The 23,603-nt window shown below is 40.1% G+C and overlaps 1 protein-coding gene across 1 annotated transcript in view; it reads right to left on the reverse strand.

The window, feature by feature from the left end:
- Positions 1 to 23,603, reverse strand: part of LOC105933579 (alpha-1,6-mannosylglycoprotein 6-beta-N-acetylglucosaminyltransferase B) — a 236,020-nt gene that overhangs the window by 154,556 nt on the left and 57,861 nt on the right. Inside the window, exon 3 of the mRNA XM_036136783.1 lies at positions 9,604 to 9,754. Coding sequence (XP_035992676.1) covers positions 9,604 to 9,754 — 151 coding nt within the window. The remainder of the gene's footprint in view (positions 1 to 9,603; positions 9,755 to 23,603) is intronic.

Raw genomic sequence — 23,603 nt, forward strand, 5'->3', positions numbered from 1 at the left:
TCTTTTTGAGCAATGTCGCAATTTCAGATTTAACGTTGTTTATGACAACAAAATCTGATAAAATGTCTGAATGACACCAACTTTATTTTAAATTTAGCCAAGTACAGCAGCAAACTGCTGTAAATATTTTCATGGAACATAGAAGTTAATCACTATTCAATGCCATTCATAATTGGCCTGACTTATGTGCCAGTTCATTTAATAATGGAATTGCATAGTGAGAAAATGTAAAACTTTTAGAAATGTTCTCCTTGCCAGTTCTAAATTGAAAACAAGTGATTTCTGACCTGAGTACCTACAGTAAATTTATGAGAAAGAGCACTGCTGTGGAAAGAAGCCCTCTGGGATAAGTGCTGTTACTGACTGAGCCTTCTTGTGTGCTTAAGGGACAGAAATGGGCAAACCCAACGCCGAGGACTGATCTTTGGAGGGCACCGGCCTAACGGGGGACTTACTAAGCTGCCATCTTTTTTTACAGCACAGTAAAACAGTCAATCGACTCCACATCCTTGTCACCTCCTTCATCTCCCTTGCTCATTTTCCCAGGCTCATTGCGATCCCCCTCCTTCCCTTGTTATTCCTCTCAGTTTTCTGCTCTAACGAGTGGCTGCCCCGTGGGCGAATCGCAGGCTGGGGCTTCAGACATCAAGTTCCATTCACTGCTACATGGGAGAGTGTCAGCAGCAATGTAGCTCACACAGAGCTGAGACTTCCACCCAGCATGTGCGTAAAAGCATGTCGTTCTGTAAATGCACTCATGACTGGCCTTGAATTTGAGATATGTTTTCATAAATCTCTATTTTTCCTATTTGCAGCTTTCCCCGCTGGCAGAAATCACACCTTTTACCTCATCAGTCTTACCCCAGACAGGAGCTTTCTCACACACTCTGCTGCACTATATGCAGTATATGTGATTGAAAATGAAGTGTAAGACGACATGGTTGGGATAGTAAATAAAACAACATAGCAACATATTTTCTAACTTTGTTAGAAAACTAACAGACAGGGTGTCAGAGAGGAAATAATGAGAGAATGAATCACAGGGCAATCAGCAGATTTAATAACTTTTCTGTTTTGACAATATTGGTGTTGGTTTCTGTGTCAAGCCAATAATCTGTGAATCTCACACTCGTTTTATAAAAGTGTATCTACACAAACTGTCAAGATGCTTGAAAATAAAACATTTCATCCAAAAGAAAAACAAAAAGTCAGTAAATAGAATCACACAGAATTGAACATTCAGTCAAATTTCATCTATTTACAATAACCAAGTCCTCAATGCTCAAAAGTTTATTTTTAACAATTGCATAAAACATTTTTCAAACATTCAGAAGACAGTAGATCTTTCAATAGAAATGTCAAAAAGCAGATAAGGGTGCAAATGTGTAACAATTCCTGTCTGTTCAGGCATGAAAAGCTGCTGTTTTATTTTATGTGATGATGTGCACAAAATTGTCATTTGGTGAAATGAAATCAGAAGAAAAGAAAATAAGAAACATAAAAAAATGGGATGTATATGTATCCACTGTGTTTGCAATGAAACTCCTTTTATGAAGGACCCCAGAGGCTACAACACCACTAAGCAAGAGGCACAACATCATGAAGAATAAACGGCTCTCCAAACAAGTCAGGGACAAAGTTGTTGAGAAGTATAAGTCAAGGTGGGAATATAGAAAAATATCCAGATCTTTGATGTTCCCCTAGAGCACCATGAAATTCTTCATCTTCAAATGGAAAGCACATGGTATCACCCCAAACCTGCCAAGAGACGGCTACCCACCAAAACTTACTGATGACGGGGGGCATTAATCAGAGAGGCAGCACAGAGACCAAAGGTAACCCTGAACGAGTTGCAGAGCTCCTTAGGAGAGACTGGAGGATCTGTTCATAGGACCACAATAAGTTGTACACTCCATAGAGCAAGGGTCTCTTTTATGACATTATGACATTGCATAGAATCCATACTAGTGTACCTAGTGAGGAAAATGAAATTGGTCTACGGCAAAAATAACTCAGTTTTATAAAACCATGTGCACGCATACCAGCATACAATTTTCCTTAGCAATTTACAATTTACCTGAACGTTCCGCTTGTTGTTCTGCCCTCTACACGCCCAGATTCAACCATAAATAGTCGATGCAAAGCACCTCATGATTGTTAATGTGTATTTAAATGAGTGAGCTGAATTTTTTTTTAAGATAGAATGGAAACCGTGGAGAAAGACCAAAGAAACTGTGAAACAATTTTACAGAGAGGAGTTTATTAAATGTGCAAATCAGAGCTAAAAGCACTCATGCTTTCCATATTAATAGAATTTATTAAAAAGTAAACATGATTTCTGTTTTAAATGTTGGATGACAGCTTCACATGTTGACGCTACATGTTGAAATTCCTGAGAGGCTGCAGTCCAGATCAATATTCTGAGGAAGCCAATGGGATTTTAGCAGAATGTAATGCTCTAGGGAGTCTAAAGTGGCATATTAGCCATTCATCATCATGAGCCAGAAAATCTTTGATCCCTGAAACTGGCTTCCCTTCTAATTCTCCTTTTTGTAAGGTCTTCCAGCAGTGCCAGTGCATCCACCTTGCAGCATTATGCACATGTGTATTTGACAGTTTAAAGCAAGTAAAATAATTGACGCACACCTTGTCAGCATTATCTGTTATTCTGTGATGCATGTCACCCTAGTGATCATCGGGAAGAAGAATGTGATAGTAAAAAAACACAATTTGAAACGTTGTTCAGACTTTTATGTTAGATCTAAGATGGCATGAAGCCATTTATTTTATTTATTTGAAAGATCCTTCTGTATATTTATTTGTCACCGGTGCAAGCATAAATAACACTGGGGTTTTGAATGCTTATGATAAAGTCGATCTATGATTAAAGTCTGATATGAAATAAAAATTAATGTCTGAGAGGAATCTTCATGCAGCTTGGCTGCAATTCACCAATTTAGCATCTGCGCCGGCAATTTCTACTGTCTCCAAAATAAGTGTATGCTTGGGTCAGAGTTGCCAAAAGGGCCGCACATTTTCCCATCAACTTCTTATTTATTTATATATATATTTATTTATATATATATATATATATATATATATATATATATATATATATATATATATATATATTTTTTTTTTTTTTTAACAGATCACAACTTTTGTGTGGAGAGAGACATACCCAAGTTTCAGGCCGCATTTTGTGCATTCACAAGCTTTATAAATAAGACCCCTGGGCTTTTTGGGACAGTGGCCAGAAAAAAAGCCATTTGGGAAAGTCAAAGTACAAACATCAATCCAACTGAGAATCTGTGATTCAACTTGAAGATTGTTGTTTATAAGTGAGAATCGTTCAACATAAAGGAGCTGGAGAAGTTTTGCCTTGAAGAAAGTGAAAAGATCCCAATGTAAAGATGTGGTGAGCTCACAGAGACTTATTAAAAGCCACTTGCAGCTGTAGTTACTGCTGCAAGTAACTACAGCTGCAAAAAAATATCTAAAAAAATATCTAAAAAAATATTGATTTGAGGAGCGGTTGAGCAGTTATGCACGCTGAATGCAATTTCAAAGGGGGCACAGTGTCCTGTGTCCTAGTTTTGCTGGTCCCAAGCACTGATAAATGCAGAGGGTTGAGTCGGGAAGGGCTTCCGACATAAAACATTTGACAAATTTACCATACAAGTCAAGAACATAATCTCTATACTGTATTGGTAGAGCCACGGGTCAGCAAGGTCCAGCAATGGTACTGGTGACCAACAGGGTGCTGGTGGAAATTGGGCAAAAGAAAAGAAAGAAGAGGAAGACGTGTCCGTAGGCATAGAGAAGGTAAAAATAAGGAGCCTAGGCCTGGAAGTAGGGACTTTGAATGTAGGGAGTATGACAGGAAAAGCAAGAGAGTTGGCTGACATGATGGAGAGGAAGAAGATGGACATACTGTGCATTCAGGAGACCATGTGGAAAGGTACGAAGAGCAGGGTTCAAGCTGTTCAACCATTGTGTGAATGGTACGATAAATAGTGTAGGAGTTATCCTAAAGGGTGAATTTGCCAGGAATGTTATAGATGTAAAAAATAGTATCGGCTTGGGTGATGAGTCTAAAGCTAGACATTGAAGGTGTGATGGTCATTGTTGTTAGTGATTATCTCCCACATATAGGATGTGAGTTAGACGAGAAGTGCAAAGAGTATACTTTTTTCAAAAGACACAGGGACACAGTCTGATTCACAAGAGCAGAGGTAGGAGCACAAAGGTGGATTACAGCTTGTGTAGACAATGTAACCTGAAAGAACTCAGGGACTGCTAGGTTAACAGTGTTACTGGTCCAGGATGGTGACATGACTCTGATGGTGAGGAGACGAAGAGGGCAAAGGCAGAGCAGAGGACAAAGTGGTGGAAGCTGGAAGAGGAAGAAAGTTGTGTGGGATTAAGTGTTTCTGGGAGGAGTTATGACAGGCTCCTGGTCAGGAAGTGCTGGCAGATGACTGGACAACTACAGCTAATGGTATCAGGGAAACAGTTAGGAGCGTACTTGGTATGTCTTCTGGAAGGAAAGTTGATAAGGAGATTTGGTGGTGGAAGGTGGAAGTAGAAGAGTGTGTTTGGAAAAATATATTGGCTAAGAAGAAGTGGGACACTGGAAGAACCCAAGAGAATCATGAGATAGGGTTAGATGGAGGCAGATGACTCACATTGGTGACTGCTGAAAGGGGAAAAGCTGATAGAACGGTTATGCATACTGGAGTGTTCTATTATTTTGTCCTATTTGTTGCAACCAAATTTTTCACAGTAGGTGGATCATTTAAGTCATTGACATAAAAAATAGAAGGCTATAAAAGCAACACGTCTAATATAGTTACACGTAAAATGGCACAAAATGAGTTTAGAAAACAAGGACAAGGATCTGCTAAAGGAAAGATGAAAATCTGATGGTTTATTTACAGGTAGAGAGGCACAGAATAATGAAAGATAGATTATGTAACTAGTGAAATAAAACCTGGTGTGTGGGTGGGCAATTGACAAAGATAAATATAAAACAACAAAAGCAAAACAAAGATAATAGAGCATAAAAACAAAAGACATGCAAAAAAAAAACAGACTGTGAATAATACAATATAAATGATCTAATATCCACATTGGACAAGATCAAGTCATCAAGTAATTATCATTGATTGAAGTTTTCTTTGAAGCTAATTACAGCTTGACTATAACTCCCTATGCGCCTCACCCTAAATCCAGTCTAAATCCCCTTAGGACAGTAAAACATGGATGCATCATGCTGGTCTGACTCTCAGACAACAGACCGTTACATCCTCAGCAAAGCACTTCTCTGTAATACCCCGAGAGGAGAACAGCTTCCTCTGCATTAAACAGCCCATTACTAGACATTGATTGCAGTTAACACCAACGTCAGACCATATTAATCGTTCCATCTTTCCGCTCTGGCGCCTCTCCTCAGATCTGAACCTGAGAGCTTATTGAGGATCATTTAACAAGGTTTGAAAAAGCTAAGGGGGAGAAGTCAGTTTGTATCACATCACACCTGCTGAGTTTAGTTAAGCTGTCTGGAAACAAAATTTGGAAAGAGGAAAATGTTACAAAGATAAGACACGATGTTTGGGTGTGATTGCAGCAAAACGCAGAGAAGTTAGCAAGGTAAACATTTTTCTGCTCTGGTTGGGAGGTAATGGGGGCAATTTTCACAATCAAATAGGATAAGGACCAAAAATGAAATGGAGGAATGCATAAAGGCAATATCATGTACGTAACAAAGAGATACATTTTCACGCAACACAAGGCAAGACCTGTGTTGTCCAGCCTCTAACCTCTCCTTTTGTCATTTTGCAAACCCAATTGTTAGGGTTTATGGACATTTGTGTTATTTCGGGATAAGGCTTTGTCTATTTGGTTGAAGGTAGAGTTTATTTTTTTGTGTATGGAGTTTGCACCACTTTGGAATGCAACAAATCAGTTCCTACACCTGATATTTATACCTGAGATGACCATTAAGCATCTAAAATAGAAATGAAATTTATAGAGGATGTTTTGCCTGAATTTAAGTAAATGCATTGCATCTTTCAGTTGCTTTTCTAGTATGGGGACACAAAATGGAGTTGGTCTCATTATTGTAATTCATTACAGTTGTTTTTTTATTTAACTTATTCATCATTTATTTAGTCATTTTCTTAGTTTTATTGATAGGTGGACATATGTTAAATATCATTTACTGCAAAGAAACAGCTGTAGAGGAAGACACTAATATCCAAAGTTAAGGCCACCAAAGAGTGGGTTGAAGCAATTCATACATTTATTTACTATCCAAGTTGTGTTTGAATTAAAAAGTAATACATTCTTCATTCTTACATGATCATGGAGTGTGTGTGTGTGTGTGTGTGGGGGGGGGGGGGTGGGGTAGCTGGACTGATGCCTTTCTCCAGTGGTAAATATGGCAAAAGGCATGGTACACCCAGGAAACTATGCAACTGCCAACACACACCTAATGGTGTTATAGAGAGGCTAGCGAACCAAAAAAATAAAGTTTTTTGAAATTAGGAGCAGGCCAGACTCAGTGGAAAAGACCTGTACCCAAATAGCAATAACAGGATCTTATTGCTTCAAGGCAACTGTGTCATTAAGCAGCATAGAATAAATGTTAAACCATAAAGTCAAAAATGTCATAATGTGTAATAAACCTTACAAAGAATTAAATTTGGGAAAAAAACTTTTAGAATGCTACACTTCACTAAATATGGCCTGTCAATAATGACTTTATGGGCCACTGTTTGATCAAAGTCTGCGTCTTGAACATAACTACCTTTGGACAGGCAGTGTTCTCCTGTCATGCCTTGCAAATATTGAATACAATAGCTGCTGTTACATGTGATCAGACAACTCTTATACTATTTACAAAACAGCCTCCTGAGGGACTAGAGATAGAAATTACCACTGGCTATGATCTCGCAGATTTACCTTTTGTTCATTAGTATGCATTGTCACTATAAATAAATAAATAAATACAAAATACAATTAGCATAAGCTTCCAATGACTCCTCAGCAAGAGAAATCCTAGTGTTATCTTGAACAAAGTATGCAAACTCGTTTTCTATTGTAAACTAATGTCATTGAAACCACCAACCACTCGCATTTAGACATTGAGGGTTTTAGACTGTGTCGGGCACCCCCTTTAGCACTCCCAGTTTTAAACACACTTGAAAACATCATGACATTTGAGCAGGCGAAGGCAGGCTCGGCCTTTTTCACACCTCTGTTCTCCGATTGCCGCATGGGGGCTGGAGGAGAAGCGGGGGCACCTGGTCCGTGGTCTTGGCTGGCGATAGACGTTGGGTCCGGATGATTAGCCGGGGCTGGCACTTCTGCTCTCCGCTGGGATGTGGGGGGGGGGGGGGGGGGGGGGGGGTCATGTTTGCCCCATCTCCGGGTGGGTGGACCCGTGGGTCATCTGGTGTGGGAGGTCAGGACCGAAGCATGAACCAGGTAGGTTGGGTTGTGGTGGTGCCCCCCTCTCCCCATCTTGATTTTAGGGTTCACCTACCAGGAATATTGGATGTGTGTGGTAAGTGCAAATGTGTGTACTGCGTCCCCCTTTTTTGTAGGATGGTTTGCGTGTGGGGGCACTAGGGTTGGAACGAGTGAATGTGACTGTGTATGTAGTTTTCTGTTTGTTTAATTGTCAGGTTGGGTTTGTACTGCCCCCTCTCCCAGGACATCTCAGGTCTCCACTAGGTGTGGAGCCCATCCCCCTGTCCTGCTCCCCTCCGCTGGCTGGCTCCTGAGCCCAGTGGTGCATTGGTGGTCCTTAGTGTCCGGGGCTGGGTGCTTTAGCAGGTGCCAGCTCGCTCCTGTGGCTTGGTCAGGGCCTCCGCCAGGGGTCGGGGTGCCCCTGGGGCCTCGGATCCCTGGGGCCCATGACTGGATCTGCTCCGGCATGGCTGGCTGCCGGGGGCATTGGCATCGTGGCTCCTCCTCCCTTGGGCGGGGGAGGCAGATTTCCTGTGTTGGCCCCTCTTGGGCACCTTTACTCTGAAGGTCCCTTTGGGCATCTGGGGTTTTGGTTCACCAACTACCAACCAGAATTGGGATTCACATAATAATTCTATCAGAGCCCTTTTTGAGCGGTCCCTGGCAATTCATGAAGGGCAAATCAAGCTGGCAATATCGCACATACAAGGATTTTCCTAAATAGACCCGGCATTACAGAACCAAGGGCGATAGTAGAACTGGGAGAGGTTGATGTAATTTTGTACATAAGATGAGTATGATCATCTCCCATTCTAAGCTGGTTAAGCATACTGGTGACATGCAACTGTGTTTATGTTTTGTTCTATTTTCAAGCATCTAAACAACTAAGGGAACCTCTATGGAAGTCCAATTTTCTGTTGCAGTGTAGCGCAACAAATCCAATGCATGATAATGGCAAGAAATGTGTGTGGAATGTGCATCACTGCGCATCTCACAGAGGCGGTGTATCCGTGTTTTCGCTTTATATCCCATCTGTTAGGTAGCCGCTAAGACCATCCATAATTCCTACATCACACACCCGAGCCACAACACTGGGCGTACAACTACGTACCTCTCTTGGAAAGATGGAGACGTAATATTGACAGGTTGACTTTTGTCTCCTTACCTCCTCGGTCCATTCAAAGATCATACAGAAACAGCAAAAAGGTGTCTACACCATGCGTTGAAGTGTTTTGAGAATGCATCGGTGACCACCAAAAAAACATTCTAATTTTACCATGTGTCCATTTCTTATTACATTTCCTAGAAGAGGTTCAGTAAAATAAAGGAAAATAAAATGATGGCTTTTCTCTTCTCACACTGTAAAACAAAAGCAGAGGTGTAATCCTTGAAGTGGAAATCAATGGCAGGTTGAAGTGTAGTTCAAAATTGTGGTCTGTGAAGAATGATGAGCCTATGGCAGCATGTGTTGCAGCAGTAGAGGAGGCACCACACACTACCATATGTTAGGACTAATAGCCTCGATTTTGGCCCATTTGACCTATGCTGTATGTCCTTCCCTTTCTCTCTGTGCTCATTTCCTGTCTAACTACTGTAAACAGCAGCCAGTAGCACCACAGGAAGAAAATAATGACGAGCCTCCTTTTAGTCTCCAGCCCACCAAACTAGTTCACAACTTTTGACCCAGTGTATGATTAAAACGACACAACAACATGCAATAATCCCGAGGGTTAAAAAAATATGCCCCAGCAGCTTTGAAGAAGACGTTTTGATAATTTTCTAGGTTGCATTATCATTGTTTCTCCATGCACGCATACACTGTACATCTTATGGAACCCAGACAAAAGAGAAATTTACTTTTTAGTTTGTCTGTCACTTAGTAACAATGATCTGATGACACAACCATTACATATCATGCAAACTACTTTTGGTACTCATAAACCTTGCTGAGCTGTGGTGAAAAATATAAACACATTTAACTTCTATCACATTAATCACTAAACACATTAATACTTTTATAAATTTTAATACATATTGTTTTGCAAATTTATAGACTATTTACATAAATGTTCAATGAGTCTGAGAACTGTTTCCCAAAAAGCCTCTGGTGTAAGATAACTAATGTACCTGTTGATGGCAGAGCTGAGCTCATCCAGGCGTCTTGCATCTGAGGAGGAGCTGTTGTCGAGTTTGGACAGGGTGTCCATCCTCTTCAGAATCACCTCCAACATGTCACTGATCTTCCTCAGAACACCACGTGACTCCACACCTCCCAGCACTGAGAGGAGAGAAGACACAGAAGGAAAGACAGAAGGTGAATAAAAAGCTAGGGCACAGGATAAGCAAGAGGCATACCAAACATGGCTCCTGGTAACAATAAAGATTGTAGTTTCTCTGGCTCAACATTGTAACTGGGTGATATTGTGTTCTCAATTTGGAACAGTTTAGTTTGTTTATCATTAAACTAAGAATGACATTAAAGTCCATTCTGATGTGTGCTACTGCACAAATATCCTCAGATACAGATGTTAGCAGATGATGTAGACCTATCCTTGATTTGTCCGTCAGCATTCTGCAATATTAGTACATCTCATAAAGAAAAATAGTTCTTATCAGGTTTAAATGGAAATGTCCAGATTGGCCCTTTGACCAACCATTAGTGATACCAGGTTGAACACACTCCGTGCAAATTAAGAAACTTTGTGAGGTGGGAGAAGGTGATATTTAACAATACTTTCATTTTGACAACACAATATGCTGCACAATCCTACTCATAGACGCTAATATTAGAGTCCACCTACAGAAAATGCCTGATGAAGGGTAACTCTTTAATATGGAGTATTAATATGGAGTAACGATTTTCAGTTCTAAATAGTTGATTGTCAAATTGTAATTGGTTATTACAATTTAAGAACTATTAGATATGTTTGTTTCTTATTATATAGGTAGGCTGATTGTTATTTTCTAAAAAAATATTTGTTATTAATATTCTGTCAGTTAAAAATAAACAGACATATCTATCTCAAACTATATTTGTCTAAACAGGTAAATAATAAAATTACAGCTCCTTCAACAATAGTGAAACATATCCTGTCAAAGATGCTGTTTATTGACCACGGGTCACCAGAAGGGTGCCCATGGCCCATGGCCAACAAGCCTGTTCTTGAAAAAATGCACAATCCACCAGTGAGCTGCATCTAAAACTTTCTCTTATTCCATTACTCTTGTTTAATCACAGTTGCATTTATATAGATTTAAAAATGCCAATATCTAAAACAAAGCAGGAAAAATACATTTGTTTTACATAAAATTAAGGTGACCTCTGACTCTTGTAGTTCAATGGTCAGTACTGGTAGCCTTTCGTATGACCCAACACCAATGAAGTAACTATCAGTTTTAAAAAGGTTGGTGACCCCTGCTATAAACTATCCTCCTGCTCTCTGCTTCCTCCCATACACTCTGAATTATGTTGTATATTAATGGTGCTATGAATGATCTTGTCTTACCCTGGCTCTCACTTTTTTGGAAATTGTTCTGCATATCATTTGAAGCTAATAATTCCTCTCTGAGCCTTGTAAACACATCTCCTTACACATTCCAACCATGGGTAACAAGCACTTGTTTATCTTATTCTTTATTTCACCTTATGCATTGTTGTTACTGATGAATTCTTCTTTCTATAAAATCTGCTAGGACAAGGAGTATTCTAACAATGCTGAAAAACAATAGTTCTGATTTGCAGACAGACTTTCTGTTCCTGGGTTCATGAGAAACATAATTATTATTATTATTATTTTCAAAACCTTCATTTTACTAGGAAGATTTATTTGAAGTTAAAAACCTATTTTAAAGGGAGTCCTTGCAAAGATAGGCGGCAGCAGTCCAATCAACTCAACCTGAGGAGTGTGACTATGTATAACCATACCATTGCATTCTGTAGAAAACAAATTAACAACCCTTAAAAATACAGAACAAAGTGTGTCTCTTCATCATTAAAATTATGGAAAGATTATATCTTTTAAGCAAAGGTTTGAAACCCAACTGTTTCTCTGGTGAGTGGCTGGTAAAAACAAATCAAAAAGACAAAACAAAACCTTTTCAGTGAGGTTTCCATACCTTTTGCTAATTATAGTTAACGACAACACTCTTCAGTATTTTTACTGTGAGAAAAAAATATTGTTGCAGTATCAGTAAAGTATTGAAACCAGGATGACAAGACAACTTGCAAAAATCTAAATAAAAGGAAAATTAATATTGGCTTAACAAGTCAACTCTACATTATACACTATACATTTATCATTCACTGTATTTATAAAACCTTGTCTTACAACAACTGCACACACACACACACACACACACACACACACACACACACACACACACACACACACACACACACACTTATCTTGCTATATGTAGTGAGGGCCATGTGTTGACTTCCATTGACTTCCATTGATTTTTAGTAATTTTCAACCTTTTCTATGTCCTAACACTACACATAACCCTAAACTTAACCATTACCAGTGCACACTTGTCATGATTTTGGTTGTTGTTTGTTTATTTTGGACTTTTCTGGACTTTTCTTATCTGCCTGTCACTTCTCAGCCACCAGCCACTATTCAGTCATTTAACCACCAGTCAATTAGCCCACATCAGCTCCACGTGCTGCCAGTAATTACATTCAACTCTGGTCACCTGTTCACCTGCTTACATATATCTGCTTCAGCCAACTCATCCCTGCCAGAATGTCTCTTCTTGTCCCTTTTGATCTTATCTTGTCTAGTGTGATGTGCTCTACCAGTTCTTGTGTGCTCAGCCAGCTGGACTCTTCTGTTCGCTTCACTAATGAGAGTTGCCTGTGTTTGCATGCTGCAGTTGTGCCTGTTTCGCAGTAAGTTCCAGCCACTTGCTCTGCCCATTCTGGTTGTTCCCCGGTCCACATCGCCTGTTCTGGTCTATCACTACCTGCATCTTCTGGTCCCCTGCTCATCCCTGCCTGCCTACTCTATCTGTCATAACTCATCTGTTAAGTCTGGTTCTGCTTGCCTGCCTCAGCTGTCACTAATCATCCTCACAATAAACATAACTCTGTGTCCGGCTGAATATCGGGTTTACCAGCAGTAACCATTACACATACCTAACCCATCCTTAACCTAAACTCAATTCACACCTTATTCCTAAACGTTACCGTTAGAAAAAGGTCTTCACTTTGGTACAAATGATGAAATCTGAAAAATGCATGCATGCACGCACGCACGCACGCACGCACGCACGCACACACACACACACACACACACACACACACACACACACACACACACACACACACACACACACACACGCACACACATTTGGCAAGGTGGAGCAGTACAAAAACCAAAGATTGGTAATCAGCCATATCCTCCCTATCCCTTTTGCAAGGAAGACACTGTTAAGACAAAACAATGTTAAAACAATCGACCTAAGCAAAAATAGAGAATGCATACAGTACCAGTCTCTGCCATTCCGTCCGAAGGATATGGATTTGTCAAAGTTTTATTCTTGCTCTCACCCATGGACGTTATATACTCACTCCCCTCTGTCTCTCAAGTTCTGTAGGAATAGCCTTATCTTTTGGTTGTCCCACGTGCCAATCATTCTGACGTGCTCATGTAAAGCCAATGTCCATGCTCTTTTCTTCCAAGCATTGACCGTGTGACACACGCATTTCACTGACTTCACACACAACACACACAACACACAGCATTTCACACGCAAACATGGCATTTCTCACGCAAAAAAATCACAAAGCCCATCTGAGCTGCGGACGACAAAACTCCGCCTTCTGCTGAGCTGTTTCGGCTTCTTTCACAGCTTGTGGCCATCAGTAATTCCTGCTGCAGTTTGTGTTAACAGAGCAGCAGGAAGAGTTATAAATAATTTTAGTCTTAACCAGTGGTGAAAGTAAGCCGGTAAGGTCCTGTACCGCGTATGAAGGAGGGGAGGGGGTGGAGCTGCTGCATGGCTGCACGCAGGATCATAAAACAGTTCTGCTAACCAGATGCAGTTTAAAAAGCCACTTAGTCTGTTTATAAGTTTCGTTTTTATTAATTCTGCATTTTTTAACTACATGCACCGTATTTCTGTGCCTTAGCGCTTGCTCCCCCCCCCCCTTTCCCTCGGAGCAGGTGCTTTTATCACCGTTCCCCATTCAAAACGTGAATTACTACGTTTAATGTCCTCACATCGGTAAGCAACGTGTGCCAGTTAAAGTCAATAGGAGAGTTACTAGCTGTAGTTTCATGCTCTTTTGTTTTTAACAACATAGAATCAGTGGCGCTTCGGTGGGCGTGCTGCCTTGCGCTTTATTCAGGTGCGCACTTTTAAGGGTCATTTTAAAGAACTTGTAACATCAGGGGCTTCATCTCAGACCTGTCAGTACCCCTGTTCCCTTTATAGGAGCCCTTTACATTATTTAGTTATAGTTTTCCCCACTGTTTATCCCTCACACGCAGCGCACCAACGGGGGTAAAATCCGACGAGAGCAATAGAGATTTGTCTGGTCAGCGTGTCAACTGACTGAGAAACCTGTCGCTGTGAAAGGTGATGATAATGGTTATAAACTGTAATAGTCTAGAAGTGCATTGAGCTGAAAGGAGGGAGACATCAGCAGCTTGATCGAGCGTAAAGACGCAGTGGGAACCTCTGTGAGCTTCAGTGTTGCTGCTGAGGGGAAAATGTTGACCATAAAGGCTTGATGAAACGCAGCCTGATCCACTAATCAGGTTATAGATCTACAATGATAAACAAACCCATAGATGAATGTGTAACAGTGTAATAATTCAGTCAATAACTTAAAACTACTTAATTTTATTTTGTATTATTTGAACATTTGTGTGTTTTTCATGTTTTATTCCATTAACTGAACAATAAAGTATTAATACGTCTCTTTCTCTTTTTAACAAAATCAATACATATCTACTTCAATATCTGGTGGGATAAAAATGAGATAGAGTTGAGACTCCACCGTCTCTTCCAGGGTCCAGTTAGCCCTGCCCCCAAACAAACCCCGCCCCCAAAATTAGCATAATCTCACTCATAATCAGACTCAAGTTGAGAGGTCTGATTTATGTATTCGGGTAGCTTAGTGGCTAGGTTAGCGGTCAGTAGCTAGGTTAGCAAACCGCTTTCATGTTTACAAGAAGAAGAGGAAGGCCTCAGAAGAAAGAAATAAGACCAGAGTGGATTTGGGAGTTTGTATCACGCGATCCCCCTGAAGACCTGGTAAGACGGTCTTGCGCATATGCAGTTATTTAAAAAGGGACTTGGGGAAACTTTCGGAAAAATTGCCAACTCTAGCTTTCATTTTGCTAAGTTCAATCATCAAGTTTAATTACATTTCTAAATACGGTCTAATTGGTTGATTTCTCTCCGTTCATTACTAGGAGCGCATTTGTGTTGTTTTTTTATTTCACTATCAACCAATCACAGCTGTTGAAAGACAGCTTCACACATAGCAACGGGGTCAACCACACCTCCTCACTAAGATTAAAATTTCTGTCATTTCCTTGCTCAGAGTTGCTCTCAGCAATTATCTTAATCAATTTTAATTATAAGACTCCTAGGTGGAAGTTTTGGGCTAAGATAGGAGCTCTCTGAGAACCTTTGTGAATACGGGCACATGTTTATACTGTACAAAACCGCTTAGAAGTGATAGAAGGTGCTTCTCTTGTTTCAACATTATTTCCGTTCCTGCCGCTCTCATGGTCTCAGTATTGTCACAAAATCACATTATTTATTTCCAGCATGACACAAAGGGACAAAGAGGTCAGAGTGTTTTACAATAAACCCCATCAAAGTATTATGAAGGACCTGTATTGATGTTGAAAACACTCATATTTCAATGAGAGCCCCCTGATCAAACCCATGCCTGTCGCTTGACAAGCAATTACGGTCAGTGGGCTCTGGGTCTAGAACTCCTCCACAAGGCCAATGTCTGTCTCAGTACTCAGCAGAAGGAAGACAAATCGAAACTTCAGTGACATATCACCTCAGCTATAGACGTATCCATCTGAGTCGGACAGTATCACAACCTTGCTGGTAACAGATTGCTCTGTCAGAGTATGCTGCTGGATGTCCTCAGAAACCTTTATTACTGTCTGTTAATGCTGACAGTGAATAGTTAAGGTCATTAAAACTTTAGGACTTGTTATCTTTCGGGTGGTTAAATTAGACCAGGGGTCACCAGCATGGTGCCCGCGGGCATTATGTTGCCATCAAGGACCACATGTGGTGCCCTCAAGCCTGTTCAAAAATAGCACAACCCTCCAGTGAGCTCCATATAAAATGTTATTTCATGTAGCTGCTCTTCATTTTAATCATACTTGTATTTACATAGATTACAAATGACAAATGCATAAAAAAACATGTTTATATTACATACATTTAAGGTATGTCATTACAGGTAGCCCTTCGTATGACACAGTACCAATGACGTAGCTCTCAACTTAACTAGCAACTAAAAGATAGGTGATCCCTGAATTGGACAATATTAAGCAACATTTTGTTTCTCTAAGAAAGCATCAAAATCAAATATTGGACCACATCTATGACCTAATGACAGAAAACAACCAGCATTTAATTGTCTGATGTAATTTCTATAGCTAAGAGAGTTAATGTGGTGCACTGAAAACATTTGTGCTCACTTAAAGAAATCTTCCATTTTTTTCGTTTTTGTCAAACTTCAATTTTTCTGATCATGAAACAAATGTTAATTTCAGACAAAAGATAACCTGAGTAAATAGAAAATGCAGTTTTCATTCATTATTTTCATTGGGCTCTAATCATGTTAGTTTATTCCTTTCTGTTTAGTTTCTTAGACATTTCTTGTGCTGTTCTCTTTGTATTTTATTCTCTTAGTGTAATGATTGAACTGGAGAACCCGATAATCGGCACGACACAGAACAGAGTATAGAAAAAAATAGTTGTGTGGCACCTGAGGCAGGCAAGCAGAACCAGAATTGACAGATGAATAATGGTTAATGATGCATGCAAGCAGGAAGGAGCAGGGGACCAGAAGATGCAGGTAGTGACAGACTTAGACTGAGTGATGAAGGCAGGAGCTGATCGGGTGTAGAAGGTGCAGGCCGACGACCCACCAGAACAGACAGAGCAAGCAGCTGGAACTCAGAGAACGGGGCAGAACTGAGCAGCACGCTGGCACTGGAAACCTACGTCAGTGATGGTTGAACTGTAGCAGAAATTCCAAGTCCAAAAGGCTGAGCACACAGAAACTGGGAGTATCAAGACGGCAGTGCACGAGGCGAGACAAGATGTTCTGGCAGAGAGTGGATGACTGAGCAAGGTAAAATGTAGCCATGTGAGCAGAGTTGACTCTAATTAGTGCAGCAGATGGATCTGATCAAGAGCAGAGTAGTGGCTGAGGAGTAGACAGAGCTGATAGGATAATGGCTGAGAGGTGAAAGGACTGATTCAAGAAAAGTACTGAAATTTACAAAACAAACAAACTTAAACCTAAATCATGAAACTTATAAAAGTATAGGTCTTTCCCCTTAATTTGCAGCTAAATGTGTGTCTAGTTCAGCTTCCTCTGTGTTAATTATTCTCATTCTTCTCTTAGTCTCCCTGATTACTAACCTTCACAGCTGTTAAACTCACTTCAATCCCATGCTCTTCTCCGCCCTTACCCCAGTATATAAGCTCACTGGTTTTCATTGGTCTTTACTGGTTCCTACCATTCCACTGTAGTCCATGTTCTTCTCTATGTGTGCAAATTCTGAAGTTTATCTTTTTCATTAAACCTTATATCATGCTGATTCTAAGCTCTTGTCTATGGCTTGGTCCTACTTTAAACTCACACTACATACCAGTAAAATTCTGCGATGTATTTGGAATAAAAATTCTGCAACAAAGTTTCTTTCCAGCTATGTACTGTAGAGCATTCTTGAATACGTTCAGTTCAGGAACAAGCTCAGCATCTTTCTCTTTTGCCCAAAGCGAACTAGGCACCCCACCCTCCTTGAAGCTTCCATGTCACACCTGAGATGTTTTATCTTCCACAGTTATTAAGGACACTTCTGCTTCTGCATATTTGTTCTCGACTAAATCAGAAGTTGGCGGTGTTCCCTATGCCTCCACGTTTCTGTCTCTAGAAGTCAGGTGAAGAGACAGCTGAAGAAATGGAGCTGGAATAAAGCTGCAGGTCCACATAGTGTCTGCTCAAAGGTCCTGAAGGCTGTGCAGATCAGCTCTCTGGAGTTTTACAGACCCTCTTGAACCTTAGCCTGGCAAAGAAGGTTCCAGAGTTGTGGAAAACTTTATTGTTCCAGTAGCAAAGATAACTCACCCATCAGTCCTCAATGACTGCAGACCTCTTGCTCTGACATCGTCCATCATGAAGATTCTAGAGAGACTTCTGTTGGCCCACCCAAGTCAGCAAAAAAAGCAGCTATTAGGACCCCCTGCAGTTTGCTTATTCCAATAGAGTTGGAGTTGAAGATATCATCCTACACCTGCTTAACAAATCCACTGTTATCTGGACAGAGAACACAGCACTGTGAGGATCATGATTTTTGTTTTTCTCTAGTGTATTTAATGCAATTCAGCCTGATTTGGTTTGTCAGAACTGCCAGAAAACACAGGTGGAGGCATCAAAAATTGCCTGGATACGAGACCACCTTATAACAGAGCACAGTGAAGTTTGTGGACCACTTTGTGGCATGGTGTGGAATCTAGCATATCATTCTGAATGTAGATAAAACAAAGGAGATGGTTGTAGATTTCAGGAGAAACAGGAATGTCCAATAATAATCACCATCTGGTACGCTGGTGCCACCGCCAAGAACAAGGGCAGACTGCAGCGTGTCATCCGGTCTGCAGACAAAGTGATTGGCTGCAATCTTCTGTTTCTCCAGGACCTTTACGCCTCTAGGACTCTGAGGCGTGCAGGGCAGATTGTGACTGAGCCCTCGCACCCCAGTCACAATCTATTTCAGACACTTCCCACTGGCAGGAGGCTGCGGTCCATCAGGACCAAAACCTCACGCCACAAGAACAGTTTTTTCCCATCCGCTACCGGCCTTATCAACAAGTCCAAGAGCCGCCCGTGAAACTGGACACTGTCTCTCTCCCCCGTTCAGGACTTACAAGCTACACCAACGTAGCATATCCAGACCTTCTGTGTTACATTAACGCACAGTCTACTGTGTACATAGCTATAGATTCTGACTGTATACATAGCTATAGATTCTGTATATATATATATATATATATATATATATATATATATATATATATATATATATATATATATATATATATATATTATTTTTTTTATTTTATTTTTTTGTCTGCACCATCAACACCAAGTCCAATTCCTTGTAAGTGCAAACCTACTTGGCAATAACTTGATTGATGATCTGATTTTGATTCTGATTTTCTAATAAATGGAATATTCCTTTGAAATCTGAATTTTGTATCTACTACAGAATTCTGATTGTCTTGTCACTGAAAAGTGCTATATAATTAAACTTGTTTCCCTAGCCTTACTCAGTTTAACTTTCTTTGTTGTTTAATGATCCGAAACATGAAAATGTGACAAAAAAAGAAGACATGTGTAATACATTTTATGGCACTGTAAATCTCTTTAGCCTGTTTCTTAAACATTTTTTGTGTTAGAATGTAGTCACAGAATATGCATTTTCAAAAAGGTTAATATTGAAATAGGCCAACCCAGACAAAGAAGATGTTTATTGTGATTTAAAACAGTTGAGAAGTAAATAAAACTAGTACATATTTTAAATGTCTTTGACCGCTGTAATCAATTCAATAAGCTCCATTCATCCATCCGTCCCTCTTTTCCCTCTTATCTGGGGTCGGGTTGCGAGTGTAGCAGCCTTAGTAGGGAGGCCCAGACTTCCCTCTCCCCAGCTACTTGGGCCAGCTCCTCCGGGGGAATCCCAAGGCGTTCCCAGGCCAGCCAAGGAGCATAGTCTCTCCACTGTAACTGGGAGACCTCACCAGGAAGGCGTCCAGGAGGCATCCTAACCAGATGCCCAAGCTACCTCAACTGGCTTCTCTATACATGGAGAAGCAGCGGATCAGCTCTGAATCTGACTGAGCTTCTCACCCTATCTCTAAGGGAGAGCCCAGGCATCCTACAGAGAAAACTCATTTCGGCTGCTTGTATCGGCAATCTTGTTCTTTTGGTCACAACCCAAATCTCATGACCACAGAAGTGGGTGGGAACGTAGATCGACCGGTCATGAGCTTCGCCTTTTGACTCAGCTCTCTCTTCACCACAACAGACCAGTACAACGCATGCTTCAATGCAGATGCAGCACTAATCCACCTATTGATCTCCCATTCCATCTTTCCCTCATTCGTGAGCTATGTTAGTAGCCACAGCTACCCTGGGGTACACTGACAGAGGTGGGGTGACAGTCAAGGAGTTTGTCCTGCAATTGGCAGGTTGCGGTTTCGATCCCCCACTTCAACTGTCTCAGTTGTTGTGCCCTTGGGCAAGACACTTACCAGCTGGATCTATGTATTAAAACTCAAATGCAGGTGGAATAGACCACATACATACAGAAAAGTATCTCAGTAATATCAGAAAACAAAAAGAAAGTAAACGAAAAAGACAGAATAAGATTGGCATTCCAGTTTCTTCATAAAGTTCTATAAGCATCTGGAAACTACAACACAAACAATAATGAAATAATAAATGCTGAACAAGCACACATACACCGGGAACTGAATTATTCAATGTATTTGAAATTTCCTTCTTTCTAATAGGGATATTTGTCTAAAGAAACAACTCTTCCAAAGAGCTCATTATTTGGATCATAAAACAGACTGATGAGAAGTCACAGCAGGCAGTAGCAAGTTAATTTGTATTGCACGATTGTTCCAGTTAAAATGCATGTCACGTCACTGACTTGCAAACAATGTGCTGATAATGCATCTCTATCAATGTGTACATTTAAATATTCTCAAACAGACTTTTGTGCCACTATTCTAAAGTTTCCAATATGCAAGCGTAACACACTGAGTCTTTATAAAAGGATTCAAAATGTTAATTATAAAAAGGACAGACATAAAATCAAATATTTGCTTTACAAGTTATTCAGCATGTTTCTCTTGCTGAATAACTTGAAATTACTATGAGAAAACGTTATCTGTACAGTGCCTTGCGAAAGTATTTCAACCCTTGTTTTCTATAATTACAGCCTGTCACGATCCCCATGTATTTTTGGGTTCCTGGGGATTGTACAGTCTCAGTTTTTTCACCGTTTTATTGTAGTTTATTAGTCTGTTTAATCTGTTATTTTTTTATTGTTTCCTTTCATTATTTAGTTTTCAGCTTGTTATGGGATTTAGTTAGTTATTTTTGTAAGATTTTGTTTTCTCGCCTGTGTTCTGTTCAGTTAGTGAAATATTTTGTCACAGTCAGCTGTTTATTCATTGTGATGTTTATATCATTGTTAGGTTCTGTTTTCCTCCCTGTCTCTCCATTGCTCTCCCTTTCCTTCAGCTCATTACTGTTATGACATTCACCTGTGCTAATCACTCTCAGCTACATTCCCCTCTGTTTCCTCCCCTTTTTAACCTGTAGGTGTCCTCTCCTCCCTTGTCAGATCCTCTGTTATGCTACCATTTTACTGTGGAAAATAGCCAAACGCTTAGTTAGATTATCAACATCCATTTTGAATTCCTACCACAGATTATCATTTACACTTAGCCCTGTACTTTGACTGGGCCATTATAGTCCATCCATTTAAAAGATAGCCCAAGTAAGTCTAATTGAGACTCTGTGAACACCAATACCAACTTCTATCACAAATTCTTAATTTAATTTACTTCTGTACTTTGTGTAGGCCATTTTAACACATATATATGCTTTGATTTAAATAATGTTCCTGTAACTCTGGTTTATGTTTAAGCTTGCTACATACTCCATGAGAACGAAAAGTTTTTTTTCTCTCAGTTGGGGTGGGAAGAATATGAAAAAAGTTCAAATTGGCTCTGTCTATACATAGTGCACAAGACCCATGTCACTGAAGAGTGAGCAGAAGGGGAAGGGGGGGGGGGGGGTAACTGAGAATTTGCACAGGCACATACTATTGGAAAAACAGAGTATGCCATGGAAAGCTGACAGACACATAAATGCTCACGGTGAGCTGTGGCACTGTTTGTAAAGACTGCAAACACTGCGGACATGCAATGCCACTGGGGCAGGACTGCCCTGCTTGGATAATTTATAGAGTAAATGCTGCAATTGAACAGAATCAGCATGTTCGACCACTTAAACCACCAGAGTTGAACTGCGGGACTGCATGACTGCAGCTCCACAGATGTGTGACATTTCCATTTCTCCAATCTAAACATGCCCATCTTAATCCTGCCCAATCACAGTACAGTAGTCGGACACCACTTGAGAAAAAAGTTCTGCCCAGACGTGCCGAGAAACAGCAGGGAGACCCTCAAAGATGGGGCCGTGAGAACAAAATTATGTCATTCGCTGCGGGATCGAGACAAATTGTCTCTGTTCTGTTGGAGTATGTTGCAGTCTTAGTCTTGACATTACCCTACATGAAGGTGAACCTCTGCACCAGTTTCCAGTGTTTTGAAGCCACTATGGTTTTCTAACATGACTGCCTTGTGTTCAGCTCAATTCATGAATGCTAACTAGCTTCCCTGTTCCTGTTAGAGAAAAAGGAACATCCCCACATGGATAGTGTGTACAAAGTGAGGACCATTAGTGTTAGTTTGTCACCAGATTTATGTACAACTGATACTTATAATGTCTGCAGATTTATACCTGAGCTGTGGATCTCAGAAGCTATGGGCCTCCTGGCGGAATTGTGGTTAATCCTTTACTTGATTGGTCTATTGGTTTTAACAATTCCCATTTCACTTCAGAATTATGCTCAAGCTCATGTTGATCTATCAAATAATATCTAATTAGAATACACTGGGGTTTGTGGTTGTAATGTGAAAATAAGTAAAACATTTTCAGGGGTATAAATACTATATCAGGTCCTTTAAATCCAGTAAGAATGAAAGCAGTGAGCTAACAGCACCTAGTCTGTGGCTTACTTTCCCATGAAGACTTTAAATTCCTCACCTTGACTGGCTGAATAAATCAGCTCCCACATTGTCAGTGCTTTGCTTTAGCTACCATATTGAGCAGAATATTTAGTGCAACAGCACATCATATTTCTTCTCAGGCCTTGCAATGCGTGAAGCATGACCAGAGGCCTTGTTAGTTGCCTTGAATGGACTTCTGAAAAGTGAGAGCGAGCCATCGTGCATGTATGGATGTGGTGTGTGAGTTTAAACAGTGTGGCAGGCTCAGAAACTAAGCTCTTTAAATTGACCATTTTCAGTTAGTGGGCAGATGAGCCTTGCCAGAGCATGCAATTACCATAAGCAGTAGTAAGCTAATCTGTTGGCCCGACTGAAAGCCTCCAAGAATACTGAAACTAACCAACATGGCAGGTTTATATCTTGCATGTGAGTACTTTAGAAAATATATCCTAAAATAACCACACAATAAGAATCAAAGAAAGAACACAAGTATTGGCAGTGGTTCTAAATAAAGCTGTGCAAAGTGCATGAAAAAAATTAAATGAAAATGAAAATAAAATCCATTACAGGTTGGAGGTTGAAGTATAAATGTGTTGGTAATATGACTTGAATGACATAATTATGTATGAAGTCACTAATAAATGCCTGTAAGTTCTTAAGAAAATGTGCATATTGTTATAGTACAAACACTAGTCACTCTGCAGCAACAGAAAAGTGCTGAGAAAACAACAATCACAATACCAGCTTTTTTTCTCTGGTTTTATTACTGACAACGTTAGAGATTGTAATCTGATACATTTATTTATATCATAGTACAAATCATACACGTCATAATATGAATACTGAAATTTTTAACTGTTCTGTAAATTAAACATATAATGTAGTAGTTCTAGCCAATTGTTACTTGCAAGATCTATTGCAAGTCTATTTTGGGTTTTTAACGCAGTGATTATCATCTTCTTGCAAATATCGGAAATAAAACAAAAGTGTAACAAGATAAGGTGTATGATAGCCTACTGTTGTAACCTAACACAAAGGAG

Source organism: Fundulus heteroclitus, chromosome 5, assembly GCF_011125445.2.
Source record: "Fundulus heteroclitus isolate FHET01 chromosome 5, MU-UCD_Fhet_4.1, whole genome shotgun sequence".
Lineage (NCBI taxonomy): Eukaryota > Metazoa > Chordata > Actinopteri > Cyprinodontiformes > Fundulidae > Fundulus > Fundulus heteroclitus.